The 25,137-nt window shown below is 37.6% G+C and overlaps 1 protein-coding gene across 1 annotated transcript in view; it reads left to right on the top strand.

The window, feature by feature from the left end:
* The window catches only part of ANAPC4 (anaphase promoting complex subunit 4), a 42,272-nt gene that overhangs the window by 15,649 nt on the left and 1,486 nt on the right, over positions 1-25,137 (top strand). The window contains 18 exon segments of the mRNA XM_017866702.1: positions 381-464; positions 1,865-1,951; positions 2,365-2,429; positions 2,720-2,762; positions 2,877-2,953; positions 4,715-4,815; positions 4,900-4,951; positions 11,256-11,311; positions 13,681-13,727; positions 14,943-14,999; positions 15,312-15,368; positions 17,832-17,925; positions 21,762-21,859; positions 22,447-22,508; positions 22,587-22,625; positions 22,719-22,820; positions 23,601-23,675; positions 24,542-24,715. Coding sequence (XP_017722191.1) covers positions 381-464; positions 1,865-1,951; positions 2,365-2,429; positions 2,720-2,762; positions 2,877-2,953; positions 4,715-4,815; positions 4,900-4,951; positions 11,256-11,311; positions 13,681-13,727; positions 14,943-14,999; positions 15,312-15,368; positions 17,832-17,925; positions 21,762-21,859; positions 22,447-22,508; positions 22,587-22,625; positions 22,719-22,820; positions 23,601-23,675; positions 24,542-24,715 — 1,370 coding nt within the window.

Genomic DNA, 25,137 nt, shown 5'->3' with positions numbered 1-25,137 from the left:
GAGATACAATTCATATACCATTGATAGATATTTTCCCAATATTTATCAGTAGCCTTTAATTCCTTATACTTCCTTTAAGTTTTTACATATATTTGTGATTAAAAAATTTGTTTGTAATACTGTTGCAAAATATGTTATATTACATTTATTCTCTCTACACGGAAGGGGTTGATGACCCAGAGAGAGTGATTTGTGTATGGTTGTGTGTAGGTTAGGAAATCCTAAGGCTATGTGCTGTTAGTTTCCAAACCGTTCTGCTTGAAGAGGGCACAATTCTGACATAGTCTTTCTGATACATAGTTTGACCTACATTCTTTAAATTATATACTTTGCAGCAAGTGCATCTGATGATGACTCACTTTACTCTTTTGATTTTACAGCTTGAAACCAATCTGTTATACTCTTTCTTACCTGAAGTAACTCGGATGGCCAGAAAGTTTACTCATATTTCAGCTCTGTTACAGGTATTTATTTAGAGGTTGTTTTGTGTGAATATGTATTATTGGCTTCTAAGGTTCTGTAAGTAAAACACTTCAAAATTTTGTTTTGTAAAGCTGTCTGAAGTAGGGGTGTCTAGTCTGATAGATAATCTTATAAGGTCTATTAAAGCAGGAAAAAGACGTTTAATTGAGAACCTACTTCCACTCCACCCTATTTTCCACCTCCAAAAGAGTTTAAATCTTTTAAAATATTCCTGTAAATAAAATACCATTTACATTATAAAGTATTGTGGGAAAAACAGTCTTCACATGAGTTTACATTTGTTCATGATAATCTCACCCCAAATTACCTCCCAATTCTGTAGATTGGTGATTTAGGCTGAGCTCAGCCAAGATGTTTGGGTGACCTGGGGAGGGTTCAGCTGATCTTGAGTAGACTTGGTTATGCCAGCTGATATGTGTCCCTTGGCTATGATGTCTTGTCTCTACTCCACATCCTTCATACTCCAGCAAGCCAGCACAGGCTTGTCCACATGGTGGTGGTTAATGGAGCATCGAGGGTACAAGTCGAAGCCTACAAAAACGTTTCAGGCCCTGGAGTCAACAGTGTTATTTCTGCTGCATTCTGTTAGTCAAAGCAAGACTCAAGGGCTGAAGAAATTGACTCTACTACATCTGACTGGAGGAGCTACAAAAAATTGTGGCCATGTTTTTCATTCTACCACAGTCATTAATTTATTTGATATTAAAGGTTTCTAGAGATCAGTATTTTTTTAAGGATCCTATTTGAAAATTGAATAGTTGACCAAACCAGTATTTTGACAGTTAGTGTAGATAAGACATATCTTATATAAAAGCTTTGGAGATACTTGTTTTAACAGATAAAATTTAAGAATGTTTTATTATGAAATTCTAAGAATCAGTGGAATGTTTCATTGTTAAGTGATGACCAAGCTATAGTCTTTTTCTTCATCTTAACTGAGTTAAAAGAGTGATTGAGGCTGAGCACAGTGGCACACAACTATAATCCCAGCACTTTGGGAGGCTGAGACAGGCGGATCACTTGAGGCCAGGAGTTCAAGACCAGCCTGGCCAACATAGGGAAGCCCCGTCTCTTCTAAAAATACAAAAATTAGCTGGGCATGGTGACGCGCACATATAATACCAGCTACTTGGGAGGCTGAGGCAGGAGAATCGCTTGAACCTGGGAAGTAGAGGTTGTAGTGAGCCAAGATGGCGCCACTGCACTCCAGCCTAAACAACAGAGCAAGACTGTCTCAATAAATAAATAAATAAAAATAAAAGTGATTGAAAGTAAATTCTAGATTTCTTTGAAACACTTGATCATAAGTACATATTATTTAGATAGCAAGTTGGTTTAAATATTTTTTATCATTTCAATTTTTTTTCTTTTTTGCTAATAGTATATAAATTTGTCACTAACATGTATGTGTGAAGCATGGGAAGAAATACTAATGCAGATGGATTCTCGTCTCACCAAGTTTGTGCAGGTAAAGCCGCTGAAGTTTCCCATGGAGAGAGTTAATGCATCATGTATGTATTTACTTTGAGGTACATGAGAAAAATGTTTGATTCATAAAAGGTTAAGATCATGATTTCTTTCAAATGGCTTCGTCTAACTTCAAACTGCTTTCTCAGATTTGCAAAAAGGGCTCTTTTCCCATTGGTACAACTTAAGTGGGGACAGGATTGTGAAGTGGAGCTGGCGGGGCTTTGACAATAAGGGCAGGTGTTAGAACAGCTGATTGGCTGTCTTCTAGTCACTGATGTTCAGATGATCACTTTATGGATTTGATGAAAGTTTAAGGCAAGGAAAGGGAGTCATGCTCCTATAATTTTGAATAAATATGCTTATAATTTAAGAAATACATATATCACAATTTTTTTTTTCACTTTTTTCTAGGAAAAGACCACCACCACATCAGTGCAAGATGAGTTCATGCACTTGCTATTATGGGGGAAAGCAAGGTAGTAAACTCAGATTAGGTGCTCCTGCTTCTGCTTTTTTTTAACAGTAATTATTTATTTGAAAAGTAGTTGATAGTCATAGCATGTGATTTTTTTATTGATACATAATATTTTAATTGATATATAATGTTTTACATATTTATGGGGTATATATCATGTTACATGCATAGAAGTTTTTGTTGGGCTATTTATTTTGTTTCTTGTTTGTGTTTTGACATTTAAAAGTTGTAAGTGATGCATTCGGATTTCCAGTAGAGAAGTGACTAAAAATACTTTGTTTTTCATTGTAGTGCTGAACTTCAGACTCTCTTGATGAATCAGTTAACAGTAAAGGTGCAGTTAATGTATCTATGTATTTAAATGGCTATGAACACATTCTTAATTTTTTTTTCGAGTGGCATATAATATCCTGATTTTATGCTAAATATGTTTTCTTCTTTTAATTAGGGCTTAAAAAAGCTTGGCCAGTCTATAGAGTCATCATACTCCAGTATACAAAAATTGGTCATAAGTCACTTACAGAGGTATGAAGGTGACGTAGAATTTGTTGATATTGTATCCACACGTACCTGGCATTGGCCTTCTTTCTGCCGCCTTCTCTTCATCTATCATTCTCCTTTTAAGCATCTTCTAGCTAAAATTGTTGCATGGCATTTGAGAAGAATCTTCCTGTACTCAAGATTGAAAGAGTCAATAATAATTCTGCTTTTCGAAGTAATTTTCCAACATCTTTTCACCAGGCTAGACCCTATCTGGGTTTTTTTCTTAATCAGCTAAGCATGAAGTATATTTTGAAATAAGGCATATATCCCTTTTTTGAACAGTGAGATTAACATTTTACAGTTTACCAGGAATATTGTATATTTATGTATTTAATATCTTGGCAAGGTGTTGGTGATTTTACACAAGAGGAAGCAGAAGTTTAGAATCGGTTATATGGCTGGCCCAGTTACTAAGTGTCGGAGCCAAGACTTCATCCTAGATTTTCAAATCTCATGCTTTTTCTATCCATAGCTACTTCATTGAAGCAGTTTACAAGTGGATGCTGAGCGTTTGATTTATTTTGTTTGATTTTTGGTTTTTTGTTTTTTCAAGATGGAGTCTTGCCCAGGCTGGAGTGCAGTGGTGTGATCTCACCTCACTACAACCTCCGCTTCCTGGGTTCAAGCGATTCTCCTGCCTCAGCCTCTCAAGTAGCTGGGATTACAGGCGCGAACCACTATGCCTGGCTAATTTTTGTACTTTTAGTAGAGAGGGGGTTTCACCATGTTGGCCAGACTGGTCTTGAGCTCCTGACCTCAAGTGATCCACCTGCCTCGGCCTCCCAAAGTGCTGGGATTACAGGTGTGAGCCAGCACACCAGGTGGTGGTTGGTTTAAATTTTGATAAATTCCTATATGCTGAGTCCTTGGCCGTAACTACATCACCCCTCCCTTGGACCACTGTAGCACCCTCTGGACTAGTTGGGCTCTTTCAGTACACATTGTCCTTTGAATGTTTTCCCCAGTGGAGCTAAACATATTTCTCTCTTGCCTAAAAACTTCTAATGCCTTCCCCTAGAATGGAGAACTTTGTGTGGCCTTTAGCATACCTGCCTCTCTGCCTCGCCCACACTGGTGGCCTTTTAGTTTCTCCAGCTTGACGTTTTATCTCCCACCTAGGGCTTTTGTGTATTCCTCTTGTCCCACCTTGTTCTTCACATGCATTCTTCAGCTCTCAGCTCACATTCATTCCTTCAGAAAAGCCTTTCTGAATCCCAGATTAGCTCAGGTTCTTCTATTATGCCTGCACCCTGTGTGTTTCCTTCAAGGCATTTATGGTAGTTGGAATGGTACACTGCATGACTGTGTGGTCATGACTGTCTTCCCTGTTATACTGTCAGTGCCATGAGACCCTTTGATTGTGCTCTCCGTTATGTCCCCGGTATCTAGCACGGTACCTGACCTAAAATGGGAACTTAAGAAATATTTATTGAACATTGACTGTGTAGTAGTTGGGTGAACAAGATGGCCATACGACTATCTTAAAAGGGTCAGGACTAACTGTGGAACACAATCTGATCATCTTACTAAATTTGATCTTGTCATTTGTTTATCTCTGTAGTCACATTGACCAGATGGTTCTGCTGCACTTTTTAGGAACAGTTTTGAGAAATAATTATTTCTCATGGAAAGAAAATGAAAGTTACTTTTCAGTTTTTATTTCTGAAAATTTAGAAGTATTCAGGCAAGGTACTCACTTGATGATTGTCGTGATACTAATTTATTTCTGCTCTGTTTGGATAGTGGCTCGGAGTCTTTATTATACCATTTAAGTGAATTGAAAGGAATGGCTTCATGGAAGCAAAAATATGAACCTCTTGGACTAGATGCTGCAGGAATCGAAGGTAGTGATGTAATTTCTCAGTGGAATACATTAAACACAGTTTACTTAATTTGACAAATGACATTTATTTATTTTTTCCCTTTAGATGCTATAACTGCTGTGGGTTCTTTTATACTCAAGGCAAATGAACTTCTTCAGTAAGTATTGGGAGTAGCTGGAATCATTGACCTAAGAATATATCACTTTTGACCTAAATAAGAACCTAGTAAGCTATTATGAGTCTCTTAAAATCATTTTTTAAATTTTTATCACAATTCTGTCTTTATATGATTCCAGTAAGCCAGCAGCACAGAGATTTTATAAAGTAAAGCTGTATTTTCCTGTCCTGGTCATCCTCACCTCAGGTCTTCTCCCCAGAGGGAATCATTTTAACTCTTCTATTTTTAGTTCTTCTATGGGTTACCTCCATATTTCTAAATTGTATGACTGTGCCACGTTTCTTTTGTCAGTTTTTAGAAATTAACTGTTTGTTTTGTTTTTCTTAGACTGTTTGGCTTGCTTGTTTTCTTGCATTGTCTGTCTTTTCTGTATCCTTCTGTCCTTTCCCTTCTGAAGGGTGGTATAGTACCTCTGGAGTCCCCTGTTCCAGATGTCTTCTTTAGCCTCCCACGCCTCTGCCTCAGCCCGCAGTTGTGCTCCAGTTCTCCAGCACGGCTACCACCCAGGCATTTTCTTCATTACTCTCCTGGGTTAGACCCAGAACTGCTAGGATTGCCTTTGTTTCTTGGCTTATTTAATCATTTTGCTGGAAAACATCCTCTAGTAACTTTCTCAAAAAGCAGACATAGAAGGTAAACTTTATCTCCTTTTGTGTTTTTTCTCCTACCCTCACACTTAATTGACAGCTGGGTTTAGGATTCCCTGAGGGTTATTGATTTTCACATAGAACTTCAAAAGCAGAGTTCCATAGGATTCTGTGCTTTTTGTTGCTGATGGAAGGTCTGGTGCTTCTGATTCTTAGCCCTTTATAGTTGCTTTTTTTTCCTTTTGAAAAAGCTGTAAAAGCATTACTGTTTATTTTGATCTGTTGAAATGTCATAACTGTTTTTAGGTGTGGGCCTTTTAATTCATTGTGCCATAATAAGCCATTTTAACCTGAATTCTCTTGTATTACTCTTTTAATAATTTCCTCCTCCCTCTTTTATTTACTTTATTGTTATTTATTTATTTTTGTGGCAGGGTCTCTCTGTGTTGCCTGGGCTAGACTTGAGCTCCTGGGCTCGAGTGATCCTCTTGCCTCAGCCTCCCTAGTAATTGGGACTACAGGAGTATGCCTTTATGCCAAGCTTTCTCTTTGTTTTAAACTAGATTTTTGTTCTAGAAATTCGTTTGGTCAAATATTAGAATTTGTGGTGGATTGATTTCTGTGTCTCTTCTTTTCTCTTATATTTTCATATCTTTGTTGTTTTTATTTTCTGAGTTTTTTGACTATTGTCAAATGTCAGTAAATATTTGTTGAGCACTTAACTATATTTTAAATACAGTGATAAGTAATGTTGAGAAAAACCAAGCAAGAAACAAGGACCTAGAGCATGATAAGGTAGGGGATTCAACTTCATACAGGTGGTCAGGGAGGCCTCACTGAGAGGGAAGGAGACAGGAGGGAGCAAGCCCTGTTGATGTTTGCAGGTGGAAGGGGCAGCAAGTGTGAAGGCCCTGAGTTTGGAGCATGGCTGGCATGTTGCAGGGACAAGGGCACTGTAGCTGAAGTGGATTGAATGAGAGTAAGGTAGGGGGTAGATGGACAGGTGATAGAGGGTGGCCAGGTTGCATAGAGCCTGTGGGGCAGTTGTTAGGACTTTGGCCTTTACTCTGGATGTAAAGAGAAGCCCTTGGGGAGTTAGGAGTCGTGGAAAGGATATGATTTAGGCTTCAGAAAGATCCCTCTTGCTACTCACAGTTGAGAAAAGCTCATAGATAGGCAAGGACAGAAGCCAAGAGAGAAATATGGTGGTCAGAATCTGAAGTGGTCAGGATTGGGATATATTTTGAGAGAATAATTAACAAGATTTTCTCAATGCTTATTTGTAGAAGGTGATAATAAGGGAGTCATAGATAATTATGAGTGTAGGGCCTTGGTACTTGAAAGAGTAGAATTGACATTTACTGAAAGGGGGAACAAATGTGAGGGCAGGTTTAGGAGGGGGAGTGTGGAATAAGATCAAGAGTTTGGTTTGGACATACTGGATTCTTCTTTAGAGTTAGCATTTTGAAGTAATTTTACATAAAAATTACAAGAATAATAAAGACAACTCTGGTTGTACTCCTTAATTCATCATTTTAAAATATTATAGTATATTTATCATATACTTTGTTTTCTGAAACGTGAGAATATGTTGTTTCTATCAGGTGCCTTTTCCTTGGAATACTTTAGTGCATATTTTCTAAGGATAAAATTATTTTATTTTTTTTTTTTGAGACGGAGTCTCGCTCTGTCACCCAGGCTGGAGTGCAGTGGCGCTATCTCGGCTCACTGCAAGCTCCGCTTCCCGGGTTCACGCCATTCTCCTGCCTCAGCCTCCCGAGTAGCTGGGACTACAGATGCCCGCCACCTCGCCCGGCTAGTTTTTTTTTTTTTTTGTATTTTTTAGTGGAGACGGGGTTTCACCGTGTTAGCCAGGATGGTCTCGATCTCCTGACCTCGTGATCCGCCCATCTTGGCCTCCCAAAGTGCTGGGATTACAGGCCTGAGCCACCGCGCCCGGCCAAAATTATTTTCTTACATAACCATAGTACAATTAACGAATTTAGGAATTTTAACATTAATACAGTATATTAGCCTATAGTTCAATTTCCCTTTAGCAATTATCCCAACATGTCCAGTATGATAAGATGCAGTTCAGGATCACGTATTCGTTTTAGTTGCTGTATCTTTTTAATTTTCAGCAGTTTCTCAAACTTTCTTGGTCTTTTATAAAAGTTGACATTTCTTTAAGAAGCACATCGTGTATGTATGTATATGTATGTCTGTATATCTTTATTTTATGTTTCTCATTTTAGCGTTATCTGATTTTTTTTAAATGATTATATTTAGGTTATGCATCCCTGGCCAGAAATACTACATAATTGGTATGTCCTTCTCAAGTTACCATATCCAGCAGCACACACAGTGTCCGTCGTCCACCCCTCTCAGTGATGTTAATTTTGGCCACCCTGTCAGTGTGTTAGGCGTGTGGAATTTGAAATTCCCATTAGATCTGCAGGTGGAGCCGTCCGGCACAGTGTTAGTTATGTGAGACTAGTGTTCAAGGGGGAGGGGTCCAGGCTGGAAATGTGCATTTGGAAGCCATCAGCACATTGGTGTTATTTAAAGCCAACTGGGACTGGATGAGGTAATGAGTGTGCGTAGAGAGCAGGAGTGACCTGATTTCAGAATGGGGACAATGAAGAACTAGCAAAGGAGATGGGAGAGACAGAACAACCAGAGGAGTAGGCGTCCTGCAGGCTGAGCGAAGAAGGCATTGCAAGAAGGAATGAGGGATTGGTTGACAGATGCTAAGTCAAGCAAGGAAAACACCAAGAATAGAATAGAGTCTTAGAATATTATTAGGATAGTGACCTTGATAAGAGCCACCTTGGGGAGTGATGGGAACTGGTACAATACAGAATAAGCAGATGCAGAGAAGACAGCAAGTATAGCCTCTTGAGGAGTTTTGCTGTAAAGGGAGTGGCCGGTAGATGGAAGCAGAATTGTTGGGTTTTTTTCTTCTTTTTATCTTGGGAAGAACTGGAGCATGTTTATGGATGGAATGATCTAGAAGGTAAAAAATTGAGATGAGAGAGGAGAGGCTCTAAAGAGTATGAGAGAGGTGGGACCTAATGCAGAAGGGGAAGGGTTGGAAAAGCAGAGGCAGGAGCTCATCAGTTGTGGGAGGAAAGGCTGAGAGAGGAGGGTCACAGAGGCCAGTGTATGAGCAGATGGGAGCTGGGGGACGTTCTCTTCAAGGTGCTTTTATTATCTTAACAGGACATCTGTCATCAGCTAAGAGCAAGGATGGAGAGGCAGTGTTGGAGGTTTAAGAATCCAAGGAGAGCTGTGAAGCAGCTGTCTAGTCCAGCAGGAGGTCCAGGGCACTAATGGAACAGGAGGGCTCTGGGAGTGGGAAAATGAAGCCGGCCAGCGTGACTGCAGGTCTGCTGCAGGAGTGGGGCATAGAGCAGGGGAGCAGTTAGATTCACCAGTCTTCATGAGCAAAATGAAGCAAGAGGAGCAAGGGAATTGAAGCAAGTACCAGATTAAAATGATGGCCCTTGAATCTGAACTACTTTAGGAAGGAAGTGAGGACATGTAGAGGCCGAGAGACGGTGAAAGGCAGTAGAACCAGTAGATGATGCGTCTTGGTGGGAGGAAGGTGGGGCCCCTGGAGAGAGACTGGACAGATAGGAGGGGGTGTTTGGTCAGCGGGATGCTTGAAATTGAGACTTAGAAGGGTTGCAGTTGGTGATGATGGGGTCTGGGGTGTGAACTTTGGAGTAAATGTCTAAGGTCGGGTTGGAGGACAGGATCATTAAACTGAACCATTGTCTTCAATTTCTTATTATAGCAGTCCTTTCTTTTAATTTCTCAAAGTGTTCTCCTGTTTCTTTAATCCTCGTTCAAAACTTCGCTTTTGTTTTGTGGATGTGACGTGTCACATCTTTCTGAGGGTATTAATTAGATTGCTGTTCCCTGAATTATCTTCCCTTGATGGGTCACTTTACTGTTTATCTTAGTCTCTCCTTGCAAGGTTTCTTTAAATACCAGATGCTTGGTTGCTTACTCATGTTTATTCAGGAGGCAGTTAAAAGTTGCTTGGAATCTCTGTAGGTTGGGGCAGCAGGGAGCAGGTGCCAGAGTATGTGGAGCTTTGCTTCAGGCTACTGGTGCCCACGTGAAAGTGCCTTAGGTCTTCCGGAGAGTAGCCCCGTAAGCATTCTTCGTGTGTTGGAGGAAAGAACATATTGACCACTCTGTGTTGTATTTCCAGTTTGTCCCCCTGTGTCCAGCCCCACACATCACCCTGAAGTCTTCTGTTAGAGCTGACATTGCTAAGGTCTGAGCATCCCTGGGCTTCTCCAGGGCAGGGGCTCCTTCCCAGGTGCCCTCTCCGTGCACTGCCTGGCACGGGGCCTCCGCTCTTAATCTGCATCAGTCACTTTTTCTGTTGAGCTGCATCAGTCCTCTGTCACTTGTAACGTTTCTGAAATTTAATTTCTTTTTTATTGTTCTTTTTGTTTTTGTGAGTTTCTAACACATGTACCCCTCTCCTATGGCCATTTTCATGGTATTTTAGAAGGTAGAGGCTGTAGATGTGTGTGCTCAGAAGACGAAAAAACACAAGGAGAAATGGCATTGCTTTTCCTGTGTTTTGAAGTATTTTTTGGTTCACCATATTTGCAGAGAGCAAATGTGAAATATTATGCTTTCTGTGATCACTTCTCATATGAGTGAAAGGTAGTTTAACTTATTGTTCTTTCAGGTAAGTAGAATTATTACAGGTTCCAGATGGAGAAACTGAGGCATTGAGCATTTTGATGTTGGTCTGGTGGCCTGGGATAGGGTTGAACATACTGACTGCACAAAGGAACTTTTTTCTTTCTTTTATCATTGCTGCAAGAGGGTTTTGATTATATTGCTTAGTAACATAAGAGATGTTTCAGTCTTTTATTCCGGGCGTTTTACTTTGTACCAGAAGGTTAATGATACTGACCTACCTCTCCAGTGGTGTTATGAAACTTAATGCGTGGAAAGGGCTTTGAGATTTGGGAATGAAAAGCACAGGTTTTTGTCTAGAGTAATTATCTTACACATGTGAGCTTAAAGAGATAGTTTAAAAAGCGATAACCCATCTCTCTCTTCAGAAGCAGTTTTATCAAAATGAAGATGACTTCCATGTATAACACTTAATTTTGGGGGTACATTTGTGTAAAGCCAAGGGAAAGTCAACTTTTGAGATCTCAATTGTTAGAATAAAAAATCAGCTTCCAAAAATAATGGTCCATTGATATCAGAGGTAATGACATAGCACAAATTTGTAATAATGGTTTTCTGTTGAAGTTGATGTTTTTTCTTCTTACTGACCAATGAGTATTTTCTTTTAAAATGAGAATAATGCTGAAAACAGTTTTTTTCTGATTTCTTTTATTTGCAAAGTTAGAAAAGGAGTTCATGCTTTACTGAATAACAAGAAAGACTGTTACACAGTTTGTGGCAAGGCTGTTGTAACCAGTTAGAATCTAAGTTATTTGCTTTATTTTTAGAATCAGTGTTTTCTTTTTTGAAATTTTATTTTTAGGTATGTGTTCGATTTGTAACATCTGCTGTTCTAAAGACTTAAATGTCACCCGGATAGGATAAAATAGAACAGTAAGGAGTATGATATTTCATGATAGTTGAGCAGTGATATATGAACCCCCCACATAATGATCTTATTTCTGATTTTTTTGTTTTTATCTCTTTAGAGTTATAGACAGTAGTATGAAAAACTTCAAAGCATTTTTTCGGTGGCTGTATGTGGGTAAGTTGAGTAAAGCATTTTTATTTTAATACTTTAAAAAAACTATAGGAGTATTAGATAGTTTCAATAAATCTAGTACAATTTCAAATACTTTGAGAGAATTGTATAATGATCCCTGTTATACCTTTCACGTAGCTTCAGCAGTTATCAACACATGGCCAGTCTTACTTTATTCATACACCCACCTCCCCACAGAAATATTTATTTATTTTTTTATTAGTATATAATAAATACACATTTTTGGAGTACTCGTGATAATTTAATACATTCATATAATTTGTAAAGATCAAATCAGTATAATTGGAATATGTGTCACCTTAAACATTTTTCCCTGTGCTGGAAGCATTCCTCACAGAACTATTAAAGCTAACTTGTAGCCCGTGTTATCCCTGTTTGCTCACTGATAGTTCACATTTTTTAACTTTGTAATGTCTCCATAGGTTAAAATAACATTTTTAAAAATTTTTGTAAGTATCAGGCACTGTTAGGTGCTAGATTTTAAAAGTAAAAAAGAAAAAAATGTGAGTCTCTGTCCTTGGGTAGCTTATCTTCTGTTTGATTATTTGTTCTTCTATCTTTAGATCTCTACTGTCCACTATGGTAGCCACTAGCCACATGTGGCTATTTAAGTAGATTGAAATCCTGTACAACTGTATATTTGGTTCCTTAGCCATACTGTCCACATTTGAGGTTCTCAGCAGCCACAGATGGTTATTGACTGCATAGAAGTAGAACATTTCCATTACCACTTCTATTGTGTATTGATGCTCCAGCTAAATAGAATGCAGACCACTTATAGCCTGTCTTTGTATCTTCACAGTGTCTTTACATTTGGGCAGGTAGTTAATAAGTATTTGTTGACTTGATATGAAATGTTTTGTATTCACTCTGCAGTATATGCATATTTTATTTAGGTCCATTTATATTGCTATTTTTGTGAACTCTCAATATCCTTAAAATAATCCAGCATATATTTCCCTCCAGCATATGCAAAATTTAGTTTTAATGTAGTTATCTCGCACTTGTTGACACTCTAAAGAGTAAAATAGAATGTAAATTACCTGTAATGTGCTGATATCCTTTAAACAAATGTCCAGATCTTCAGTTCTAGTATTGTAAAACAGACTTTATATTTTCAACCTAACATAATTGCTTTTGTTTAAAACTGAATGTGATCTGCATATGTTGATACTTTTTGATGTTTCTGAAAACGGTACCAATACTAACCAGAATGAAGAACCAGAGTGCTTATCAGGCGGGCCTGTTTAAGATCCATGTTGTTAATTAAAATAAATTATAATATTAAAACTGAATGAGAACTTAGAAGACTTTTTTTTTTGCAGAGGTAGTTTGGTTTTACTTATAATTATTGGATGTAATTTAGGCAGTGTCTATCCTTACTACACATTCTAACTGTAGTAAGAATCAGGATTAGAAGAGAAATGACTTACCGCTCAGTCCTTCTCATTAGAGCAGGATGTTGTAGAAAGCACACTGGATTGGAGAAGTGGAGATCTACTTGTAATCCTGGCTCTGTCCCCAGTAGCTGTATAACCTTGGTTTTCTTTTTTGTAAAATGTGATCTCCATGAAGGCAGGGATATCTTTTATACTGATGTATCGCTAGCACCTAGGGTACGCTCAATAAGTAGTGTTTTTGGATGGAAAGAATGAGTGGAACTAGATTTTAGCTCCCCTTTCAGATAACTTAGACGTTTAAATTAATTAAAAACAGTTATGTATTTGCAAAAGTACTTCTGACTTGCTTGTTACTGACCAACTGCAATTAGGAACCATGTTCGAATACCATGCAGAAGTACACGAAACATACTTTGTCTTGACTGAGGTGGAACATAATACAAAACACATAGTACTGATGAGGACAATCCTGTGAAAGGACAAAGTCAACTACAGATACTAGATCAAAGAAAAGTACATAAATATACTGTAAGTGCATAGCAGAAAAGACCAAGGGAAATAAACAGATTTCTTTGGTATCGTAAGACTTTGGAGGAAAGGATGGCTTGCAGATTTTAAGAGCAGAAACATCACCAGGTTAAAAGGAGGGATCCTTACACACGTAGTCTTAGCCCAGACAGCAGTTAGATTTGTCTGGAGAGGCAACAGGTTGAATTGAAGAAGAAAAAGAATAGTTTAGAATGGTTAGACCAACAATTTTGAACCTGAAAATATGAAGCAAATTAAAGTTCTGGCACCCCTTAGTTTTAGAAGAAAATGTTTTGTTGGTGAAAAGCTGTGTAAAATTGAAGATTTAGTTCAGTCAAACACCTTGTCTTTGAAATGTATTTAAAATTAAAATTATGTTTGTAGTTTGCTTTTAAAGATAGTTTTTTAACTTTGTATTTCCAGCAATGTTGAGAATGACAGAAGACCATGTGCTTCCCGAGCTGAACAAGGTAGTATGTACTAGTGCATTTTCACAGTGTTCACATTGTCCTGTTTGAACTCAGCTGTGCTGGTCATTTTGGTACTCTTCTTCAGTTACTAGTTAACAGGATGTCAGGATGTAGACATTAGATCCCTTAAGCACCACCTTTTTAAAAAAGAAATTTGCATGTTTTGTGTATTGTTTCATCTCATAGAATACCTTTATTACGACTTTCTAAATTTATAGTCTTCATGTTTGGATAAGGTTTTATAATCCATGTAAGACAGCATTCTTGTATTCCTTACTTTGACTTCCTTAAATTTTAAATGCTTCTTATTTTCCTTGGAAATCAGCTGCTTAGATATTAGTCCCTGTGTTGAAGTCTGGTAAGCAACAGTTTCTTTCTTAAGAAAGAAAGGAAGGGTTCCTGTAAGGACTGTGACAAGCGGTGGTGGAATCTCCTTCCAGGGACGTCTTACAGAATAGGGCGGAATTTCCACTTGATTCCTGCAGCTCACTCTTCTTCACCCCTGCTGAAACTGTTTAGATAGGTTAGGTAGTTTTGAGCCTGAAAAAATGGACAACATTAAAATTAGGCTTGTGAACTAGATGAGAAAGGGATTCTCCACTGTCTACAACTCATTTGCTAAGTAGATCTTTTGCACTGTGGGGGACTGGCCTTGCAAACCAGGAAAGTTTCACAATAGTTGTTTTTCTGACATCACTGTTAGCTTTATTTTGGGAGGTAAAATATGTCAGTTGTTGGAAGGGATCCTAAGGTATAATTTTCTGAGGGCTGAAGAACTAAATTGGGATAAATGCAGGTCATCACAAGAAGCAGGGGCCTGCACTGAAGCAGACAGCACTGTTTGCCTGTAGCCCTTAACTAAGGGTGACACATCTTATCTGGGGTCCAGTGCCCATTCCCGAAGGAGGAACCTCAGCACATGTGGTCTTAGCACAAGGCCTGAAATAATAAATAACCTTAGGCCATAAAGAGTTTTGTAACTATTGGATTAACTGATTGGAAGATGAGTTCACATGTTTAATTACATTCTTGGAACCCCAGACGTTCATATTTTCACAGTCGCATAATCTATATTTCTTTGAAAGAAGTTAGCCGGTTTTCCCATGGCCTTTAGTAGATGGTGAAAATGTCACATTTATTATTATGTACCATTTCTTTTATTGAGCAGCTTTCTTTTATCTTGATTTGTTTTCTTCTTGTTCCTTTTGTTGATAGATGACTCAGAAAGATATCACATTTGTTGCTGAATTTCTTACCGAACATTTCAATGAGGTAAGAAGTTGATATTTCCGTAATGCAGTTTAAAAAAAATTGTAGTAAACCTGGGTAATGACAAGACATAATTAAATTTAACCCAATTTAATTGAAGTCCGTAGCAATTACTTTTTTTAAACTGTTGAACTAATTGTGTTTCTAAACATAGTCAATAAACCAGACTTTTGTTTGTGTGTCTTATAATCTACAAAAGAAAATAATAACTGCCACTCACAGCTCTCTTGAAAAGGAAAGTTTGGGGTTTAAATTTAAGATATTTTTCTTTGTGAGTAGTTGACTTAAGAATTAAACTATGTTTATTTTTTCCAGGCTCCAGACCTTTATAATCGAAAAGGAAAATACTTCAACGTTGAAAGAGTTGGTCAGGTATGGGCTTTGAACTCATTTTAAAACCTTAGCAGTGTTCGTCTTTGTTATCCAAAGTTTCTGGAAAGTAACACGATACCAAGTAATACAGGAGCTCTGCCCTTTTAGTAAAATTACCAAAGAGCAGCAGTTTTGAAACATTTTGATTTGAGAACCCTTTTACATTCTTAAAATTATTGAGGACTAAAAATACAAAAACTAGCTGGGTGTGGTGGTGCACACCCGTAATCCCAGCTACTTGGGAGGCTGAGGCAGGAGAATCACTTGAACCCAGGAGGCGGAGGTTTCAGTGAGCCAAGATGAAGCCACTGCACTCCACCCTGGGCGACAGAACAAGACTACGTCTCAAAAAAAAAATTATTGAGGACTAGAAAAGAGCTTTTGTTTATGCAAGTTATCTATTGCTGATAGGCATTATTAGGTATTAAAAATTAAACATAATAAAAAATTATTCCTTAATTCACTCAAAAATAGAATATAACAGCCGGGCATTGAAGCTCACACTTGTAATCCCATCTACTTGGCAGCTACTCGAGAGGCTGAGGCATGAGAATCACTTGAACCCAGGAGGCGGAGGTTGCAGCGAGCCAAGATTGCATCACTGCACTCCAGCCTGGGCAACAGAGTGAGACTCAGTCTGAAAAGAAAAAGAAGAAAACAAAAAGAATATACCCACTTACTGTTACATGTTAATATAAATACTTTTAGTGAAAAAGGATATTTTACAAAATAAAAATAATTTAGTGAAGAGTGGTAATGTTTCATATTCTTGCAAACCTCTTTGATGTCCAGCCTAATAGAAAACAGGTGGATTCTCATATCTGCTGCTACTTTCAGTTTGTTTTGATATGTTGTTTCTATAGTATCAGTGTATATGAAAAAGTCTGGCCTCACACAGGTGTGTATATGAAAAGGGAGAAGTATTCTATTAGCTTTTTCAGATAATTGCGACTTTGCTTTATTACATCAAATCTGGACAAGTGATAATATCTTAAAGGTTCGTTTCAGCGTGGAATCTAAGGTTGCATCAGTGAACGTTGTTTACATTAAAATTCATTCATCTCCCTCGCACTTTGAACGGATCTTTTGCCCATGCATAATTTTGTAACATGCTTTGGTCATTTTGGAAATATTGGTTCCCTGAGTAATGCAGCTGTTCTAAATGCTGCCACCTATAAATAGCACCACCAATTTAATCAGAAAAGTCTTTGTGTTGTGAAGCACACAGGGGAAAAGGTTGTTTTCCAAAAAAAAAAAAAAATTTTTTTTTTTTAGACAGGGTATTTCCTCTGAGTACAGTGGTGCAATCATGGCTCACTGCAGCTTCCACCTCTCCCACTGGCCTCTTGTAGCTGGGGCTACAATGTAGCACATACCACTATGCCTGGCTAATTTTTGTCTTTATTTCGTAGAGACCCGGCATGTTGCCCAGGCTGGTCTTGAGCTCCTGGGCTCAAGTGATACGCCTGCCATGGCCTCCTAAAGTGCGGGGATTACAGGCCTGAACCACCGTGCCCAGCCTATTTTTGCTTTTAACATAAGTGCTTTTCCTCAAGATAACCACCATGTTTTTGTGTAGCAAAAGTGCCTATGTATAACTCTCAGTTCTGTCACACAGAATAGTAAAGATTTGTACTCAAAAGTTGAAAATAAAGTTCAACTTTATTTTCATAAATAAAATAATAATTTAATGACTTCGTTAAAGATAAATGAAAGTATGAGTATGTGACAGAAAAAGAATACAGTGACTGCTGGTATGATTTGGAACCGCTACTGTGATTCTTGACTGAGACACAGTTTTCCCCACCATCAGTGCAGATGTTAGCCCAGTGTAAAGGGCAGGTGACATCTACATTTTTATAAAACTAGTATATTGACTTTGTGTATCCCCAAAAGCATCTTGGGGATTCCCAGGGGCCTGTAGACCTCATTTGGAGAACAACTGCCATAGAGTATATTGACAGTATATTGACAGTTGATAACTTATGAAACTAATTAATAACTTGCATATATACAACTAAAATATGTTCATGAAAAAGAAACACAATTTAAGTTCGATTTGTGTTCTCTACATCTACAACATAGTAATCTTAATATATTGCAGTTTGTTTAGTTGCTTGACTAAACGAACTACAGACTGTTTAGCAATTTCTTTAATTTTTAAGATAGTAGCTAGGTAACATTTATGGCTGGCTTAATTCTGCCACATACACATAGCAGATTTTGGCTACCTCACTTAGAATAATAGTAATGCACTTTCAGAGGACTTGGCAGGAAAACAAAGTAGCTTGTTAAATTAGAAAGTGTTAAATATAAACAGATTTTAGACCGCAATTCTTCGATTTACTAAACTTAACTTTTTTTTTGTCTTTTACTTTTTTTCTTTTTCCATTTTTCCTTCTAGTATGGAAGGGAAATAAGTTTATTAGAAATTAACTTAAATTTCTAATTCTGTATTTCTAGTACTTGAAAGATGAAGATGATGATCTTGTGTCACCCCCTAACACAGAAGGAAACCAGTGGTATGACTTTCTTCAAAATAGCAGCCACCTTAAAGGTATTTCATGAACCAACCAGATTTGGGCCATGTTTATTTTTATTTAAGACTAGGTCTTGAATAGTTCTGCTAACAGTTTTGCTGAAAACTTGCTGAACACTTATCTAAGTTTATTAGACTTATTTTTATTTAATTATAGGAACAGCAAAATAACCGATCGTGTATGACATCATCATGATAGATAGACACTCTGAAGTTAACTATGCTGTAGCAAGATTGCTTATTCCTAAGTATTCTTATTTAAGTGTTTTGCACCCTGTAAAAAATAGGATTTTGAGGAGAAACAATAGAGCCAAATAGTGAGAAAAGTCTTTTTTACCAATTCCAGTTTATTATCTTCTAAAAGCACAGTGATGCTCAACTGTATTGTCGGGTTGTAGTTTCGTGTGTGTGTGTGTGTGTGTGTGTGTGTGTGTGCGCGAGCGCGCACATGTGTACTGTTATGCCTTTCATTTTCTAGGATGTCAGAATGTTAATACAGTAAAGCTATCCAGCATTATGAGGGATGCAGCACATAATAGCAACCATTAAATATGCCAGCACATCTTACTATTTTAGATGAAAATATTTTAAATCTTGTATTTCTTTGCTGTCTGAAAGAAGAATCTGACCAGATTTAGCAATTTCTTAGATCTTTAAGGTAGTAACTAACATGTATGGGTTGCTTAGTCTGCCGTATATACACACAATACCTGCTTCAGTCTTCACAGGATTCTGTGGGTAGGTACTTGGTATCCCCGTTTACTAATGAGGACACAGGTGGTTAGAGAAGCCCGGGATCACACAAGCTGGTTAGTGATGGAGCTAGGATTCTGTTCATGTGAAAGCCTGAGGTTTTAACTAGACTAGCAGTACAGGTTGAGCATCTTAATCCAAAAATCCAAAATCTAAAACTTCTTGAGCACCAACATGACATCACACATGGAAAATTCCCTACCTGACCTCATATGATGGGTCCCAGTCAAAGTGCAGTCAAGACTTTGTTTCAAGCACAGAATTGTTAATTATATTGTATAAGATGTACATGAAGCATAAGTGAATTTCATGTTTAGACTTGAGTTCCATCCCCAAGATATCTCATTATGTATATGCAAATACTCCAAATTCCAAAAAAATCCAAAACACTTCCGGACCTAAGCATTTTGGATAAGTGAAACTCAACCTATAGTAATTTCTGCCACTTCTATTTGGTTGCTGCTTCTGTGAATGAATGAATGAATGAATGAGGGAAAGAATTCTTTGATGCCCAGAACTTTGCATATGGTCCAAATTCTTTTTCAAAGCAGAACCTGTTTTGTATTGCCGGAGAGTCTTCAGGTCAGTAGGGAGATGCATTGGTGCAAGTTGGCTATTGAATGGAGGGAGGATACAAGTACAGGAGATGCTACTCATTTACTGTATTTAATCAGGATGCCCAGGGAATAAGGCAGGATGTCTGTGGAGGGCAGTGGCGGTGTGTCAAGAGTAGTGGTACCTGGACCCTGTTGCTGTTTTGGCTATTATTGATCTAGGGAATTTTGCCAGGCTGAAAATAGGTCCTACCCTCTTTTTTTTCCCCTACATCTTATGTGTCTGAATAAGAAAGGCCTGATCTTAGCTACAGACCTAATGGAACTCACTATTGAGTTCCATAATGAATTCCAGTGAGGAAATATCAGTGCAACTGTTTTCTTACACTGCAAAAATCAAGTGCTAAATACTTGATCTGTGTACTTTCTTTAGGGTACATGGGTCAGTATTGTGTAATGGGTAAAAGTTGGTGCTCTGGAAGCTGGATTGTCTGGGTTGGAATCTGGTCTACTGCTTCCTAGTAATGCGGCTGAGAGCAAGTTGCCTAACCTCCCTGTGCCATAGTTTCTCATCTGTAAAAAGAAGATGGTAATAATGCCTCCCTCAAAAAACTGGTGTGGAGATTAAATAAATTAATCTGCATAAGCATTCAGACTAATGGCCCGGCACTTAGCACAGAAGCAGTCTGTAGCTTTGCGTCTGAGTGGTTTTTACTCAGTGTTTCTGACAACAAAATGAGAGAAATTTTTTTCCTCCTGACACCAACCAATTTTGACACCAATGAGGTGTCCTACAATTCAATCCCAACACTAATTACAGACAGTGCAGACCTCACAGGATAAGGGTGCAGTCCCAGAAGACTGCCCTCGAGTCAGATGTCAGGTCTCTAGATCACCCACATCTCTTGGGTAGCCATGCTTGTTGTCAGACTTGGCTATAAGGTCAAGAGTTCCCAGAACCTTCCTCCCTTCCAGGTTGGATAATTTTGCTAGAATGACTCACAAAACTCAGGGAAACATTTAATTTTTGTTTACCGGTGTGTTGTAAAGAATGTGACTCAGGAACAGCCACATAGAAGTGCTGTATCAGGCAGGGTATAGAGGGAAAGGTGCAGAGCTTCCATGCTCTCCCAGCACCTGGACATATTCACCACCGAGAAAGTTCTCTGAACCTCATTGTCCCAGTGTATTTATGGAGGTTTCATTATGTAGTCATGATTGATGAAGTCATTGACCATTGGTGATTGAACTCAACCTCCAAGCCCCTCTCTCCTCCCTGGAGGCCAGCAGGTGGAGCTGAAAGTTCCAAACTTCTAATCAAGGCTTGGTCTTTTGGATGGCCAGCCCCTATCCTAAAGCTGTCTAGGTGCCAGCCAAGAGTTGCTTCATTAAAACAAAACATGGTAGTCCTAGCACTTTGGGAGGGTGAGGTGGACAGATCACTTGAGATCAGGAGTTCCAGACCTGAGCAACATGATGAAACCCTGTCTCTACTAAAAATTAGCTGGGTGTGGTGGTATGCACCTGTAGTCCCTTTACTCGGGAGGCTGAGACAGGAGAATCGCTTGAATCCGGGAGGCAGAGGTTTCAGTGAGCTGAGATTGCACCATTGCACTCCAGCCTGGGCAAAAGAATGAGACTCTGTCTTAAAGAAAAAAAAAAAAAATGTTCCTGTCACCTTTATCACTCAGGAAATTCCAAGGGTTTTGGAAGCTCTGTTCTAGGAACTGGAAACAAAGATCAATGTCTTTCTGTGATACCATAGCATCTGTCACTTTGAGAACTTAAAATGTTAATGTGATTATAATTCATTTTATCCAGCATGACTTTAAGGGAGGGCCTACAAAGCACAGTGGAAGAGGGTGGGCATTAGAGTCAGACTTGGGTTTGATTGATAGATCTAGATACTTAGTTATTTTCACACTGGGCAATTGCCTAAACCTGTTGAGCTTCATTTTTTTTTTTTCTTCTGTAAATTGGAGAATATGGTGTTTACTTCATGTGGCTATTGTAAGCAATAAAAAAAAAAACGTATTTTAGAAACCTAGCACAGCAGGGGTAAGTGCTAAATTATATATTACTTTCTCCTGATAAAGTAACCTTTTAAAAAGTAAGAGCTTATTTATATAGAGCTAGTTTCCAGTCTCTTGTTTTTGAGACTTAAAAAACAGTACTGAGCAGTACTGGACTGCTGTTGTTGTTTCACTGTGGCAAAGAATAGAAGAATGAACTGTATTTCATCATATATTTGATGGTTCCCAAATCATTCCTTTCTTCTTAGAGCCAGCAGAGACCTACAGTTGGATTTTGGTGAGTCTAAGCTTGTAGTGAGAGAGATTGTTTTTAGTGAGCTGTCAGTGGGGATTAATGAAAGGCAGAAGGCCATGGTCGTTTTTAATGAGGTTGTGTGAAAATCCAATGAAGTGGTCAGTGGAAATTCTACCTTGAGATAAACTGTGCAGACTGGCTCTAATGTTAGATTATTTTCTTCTAATTATAAGTTTGCTATAGCTTCTTTTATTTTGTTTCTGTTTTGTTTGAAACCAGAAAGTCCTTTGCTGTTTCCTTATTATCCTCGAAAATCATTGCATTTTGTGAAAAGGCGGATGGAGAATATTATTGATCAGTGTTTGCAAAAGCCAGCAGTAAGTTTAACAGAAATGCATGTCTTTATGTAGGAGCAATAGTGTCTACAGTATGTGGCTCACTTATGTAAACGATCTTAATTTTTAGAATGAACTATGAAAATGTTGATATTCAACTGTTTTGGTTAAGAAAATAACAATTTCATATGGTTCAACCTAATACTCCAACTTAAGTTTCTTACACACACGTGTGTGTGTGTGTGTGTGTGTGTGTATAAAGATTACTAAAGGTGTTGACATCTTGAGTATTTTATTTGTTCCCAGAAGAAATTCATTGTAAACAGTCTTAGTTACAGAGCTGATGTGTCTCTGTTTACTACTGAAGGATGTGAATGAATGGTTGTTATGAGACCAGAGGGAGGTGATCTTAAACCTGCCATGTGCTTAGCATCACCGTCTTTTTTGGCTCAGAATTTTCTCTCTTTTTCCCTACTGTTACAATAGTCATTAAAGTTTTTTATGTACAAGGTTTGGTGGTATAGGCGATTTTTTACTACATTCGAACAGTGATGGTCAGTCACTTTCTGTAGAGTTATCTGTGTGCATATTGATGCTCTAATTATATTTTAAAATCTTATTTTATATAGGATGTAATTGGAAAATCGATGAATCAAGCAATCTGTATTCCATTGTATAGAGATACCAGAAGGTAATTCTGTTTACCTATTGGGTGGTATAATTCAGCAGCCAATTTAAATTTTCTCATTTCTTTTCCCTTTTATTTTAGTGAGGATTCTACACGTAGATTGTTCAAATTTCCTTTTCTGTAAGTATATTTCTTTTCTATCTTGAGTGAACAGTACAATTTTGTTTTATCCATCAATAGTTAAAAAATATTACGACAATTTTTTTTTCTTAGGTGGAATAATAAAACTTCAAATCTACATTATCTTCTTTTTACTATTCTAGAAGATTCACTTTATAAAATGTGCATCTTAAGGAGACATACTGATATTTCCCAGTAAGTATTAATCTGAAGTTTGAATCAGAAGAGTTTATTATTTTTAAGAATAAAGCATACAGCCTTCCAGCATTTCAGATTTTAAACTACCTTGTGACTTTTAGATTTGTCATTTAATTGTTAGTTTTCATGTCATTAAGAGTAACACTGAATTAGGAAGTTATATGATCTTGTTCTAGATATTTAATTTTTATTGGCATATAATCATTGTATGTAGGACTTTTTTTTAGAGTTAGGAAAAATATGACAGCTCAGGATATTATATCTCATTTTTTAGAAGTTAAAAGCTTATAGAAAGTTAAAAGTTAAAGAAGTTTTAACTTTTTAGTAGTTAAAAACTTCTAAAAGTGGCTGCCTTATAGAAATGATTTTTGCCTAGGGTTAAGTATGCTTTTCATTAAACAAGAGGCCTTGCCTAACAGAGACTTACTCTGAAATTCAGAGTAGAAGTTCTGAAAAATAAATCATATTTAGAATTCCATTGGTATCTTAAAAATGGTTTTAAATCCGAATTTGAAGAAAATGTTGAGACTAAGATGTAACCAAAAAGAAAGAATTTGGTTATTTCTATTCCAAATGTCTTTGGCTAAATCTATTTGCTTTGGTGACTGTATGATTTTAAACCAAGTTGGTTTATCTATCTAGGCATTTAAACCAGTTCTCAGTGTTCTAGAGAAGTAAATGTACTGACCCTGACAATCATGTTCTTTTAAGTGTTTAGATTATTGACTATCCAGGTTGTTCCACAGAGTCTTTTTTTTCCCCCCTTCTTTCTTGGAGATCTGTGAGTAATGGACTAATTGCTATTAAATTTGGGAGCTTTACTTATGCCACAACGGAAAAAGTCAGAAGAAGGTAAGTCTTGAGTCTTGTTTGGGTGATGTGTGTATATATTTAGGAATAGGGCCAGACTCAGTTACGGTGATAATATAGGTAAAAGGGCTTTGTCACTTCCCACATTGAGGGCAGGATTCTTTGTGTATTTATCCATAGAGAATGATTTGACTTGCGATTGAATAGAACCTTACTGCCCTGCAGTTTATGTCATATGGTTTCGTATAATTACTCCCGAGCTCCCTGTTAGCAAAGAAAGTAATGTGGTTCCCGTGGGCAGATGGCCTGCGGGGCTGAAGTTCTTGTTATGACCAAAAAAAATAATGAGGTGATGCCATTCTCAGTGATGGGAGATTTTCTTAGGATTCAAAAGGGTAACAGTACCTAAGCCATCCCTGAGGCTTCGCAAGGGAAAGAAGTGACTAATCATAGGTTGATCTTTTTCTCACTTGTTTCCTCACATAAAAGAAGTTTTTTTATGATAAAGTCTTTGGAGTTGCTGTGCCTATTTTCATGTGTAGTATCTTATTTTATTTCTCAGTCTAGTCAACTCTGTTTGCTGAATGTGTATATAAGGTGTCATTCATAGAATTTCTACAGGCTTAAGGCCTAACCATCGATGGCCAGGGGTTTTCTAGAACTGAAACAACTTCACAGATTTTGGGGGGTCATGATTACCCATTTTTAAGATTTGGTTATATATGTGAATAATCAGTACAAAAAGTAACTGATTTTAATACAAACCAATGGTATATTTTAAATGTTACTGTACAGAATGTCACTTAATTTTTAAATTTTTTTCTGCTTGCTGCCAGTATGACATGCATACAGTATTTTCTCAGTAGTCATGATCATCTTTTATATAACAAAACTTATTTTAATTCTAGCATCTACAGTTGTTTAGATGCACAGTTTTATGATGATGAAACTGTAACAGTAGTTCTTAAAGACACTGTAGGACGTGAAGGAAGAGATAGACTCTTGGTCCAGCTGCCATTGTCTTTAGTATATAACAGTGAAGATTCTGCAGAATATCAGTTCACTGGGACTTACTCTACAAGGTAACTAGTAAAATTGTCTTTTTGATATTACAGTTAAATATTTTTTAATTCACATTATAAATTCCAACCTTTCAGGTATACTAGATAATGATTATTTCATTACTAGGGGTAACCACAGAGGTAGCTGAGCAGAAATGCTCCAATTTTTCATTCAAAATATGCTGGCCTTAATAGCTTTTTTTATCCCTTCGCTTTACTAGTAAATCAGGAAGTATTTGCTGGAATCAAGGTGGGGAATTATTTGGAGTGGAGAATGGGACTTCTTTTAGTTACGTTTTCAAGGATAGCATTAACCCTAGTTGGTTGGAATTAGTTATTTTTGATTTGCCTTCAGTATTTTCCTTCCAGAATTAAGACCTCAGTACCCATGTGGGAAGTATACTGTCAATTCCAAGAGATGGCTTTAATTGACTGAGACTTAA

Source organism: Rhinopithecus bieti, unplaced genomic scaffold (genome assembly GCF_001698545.2).
Source record: "Rhinopithecus bieti isolate Rb0 unplaced genomic scaffold, ASM169854v2 scaffold_1599, whole genome shotgun sequence".
Classification (NCBI taxonomy): domain Eukaryota; kingdom Metazoa; phylum Chordata; class Mammalia; order Primates; family Cercopithecidae; genus Rhinopithecus; species Rhinopithecus bieti.
The sequence above is the reverse complement of the archived record's forward strand: the minus strand, read 5'-3'. Positions and strand labels throughout refer to the sequence as shown.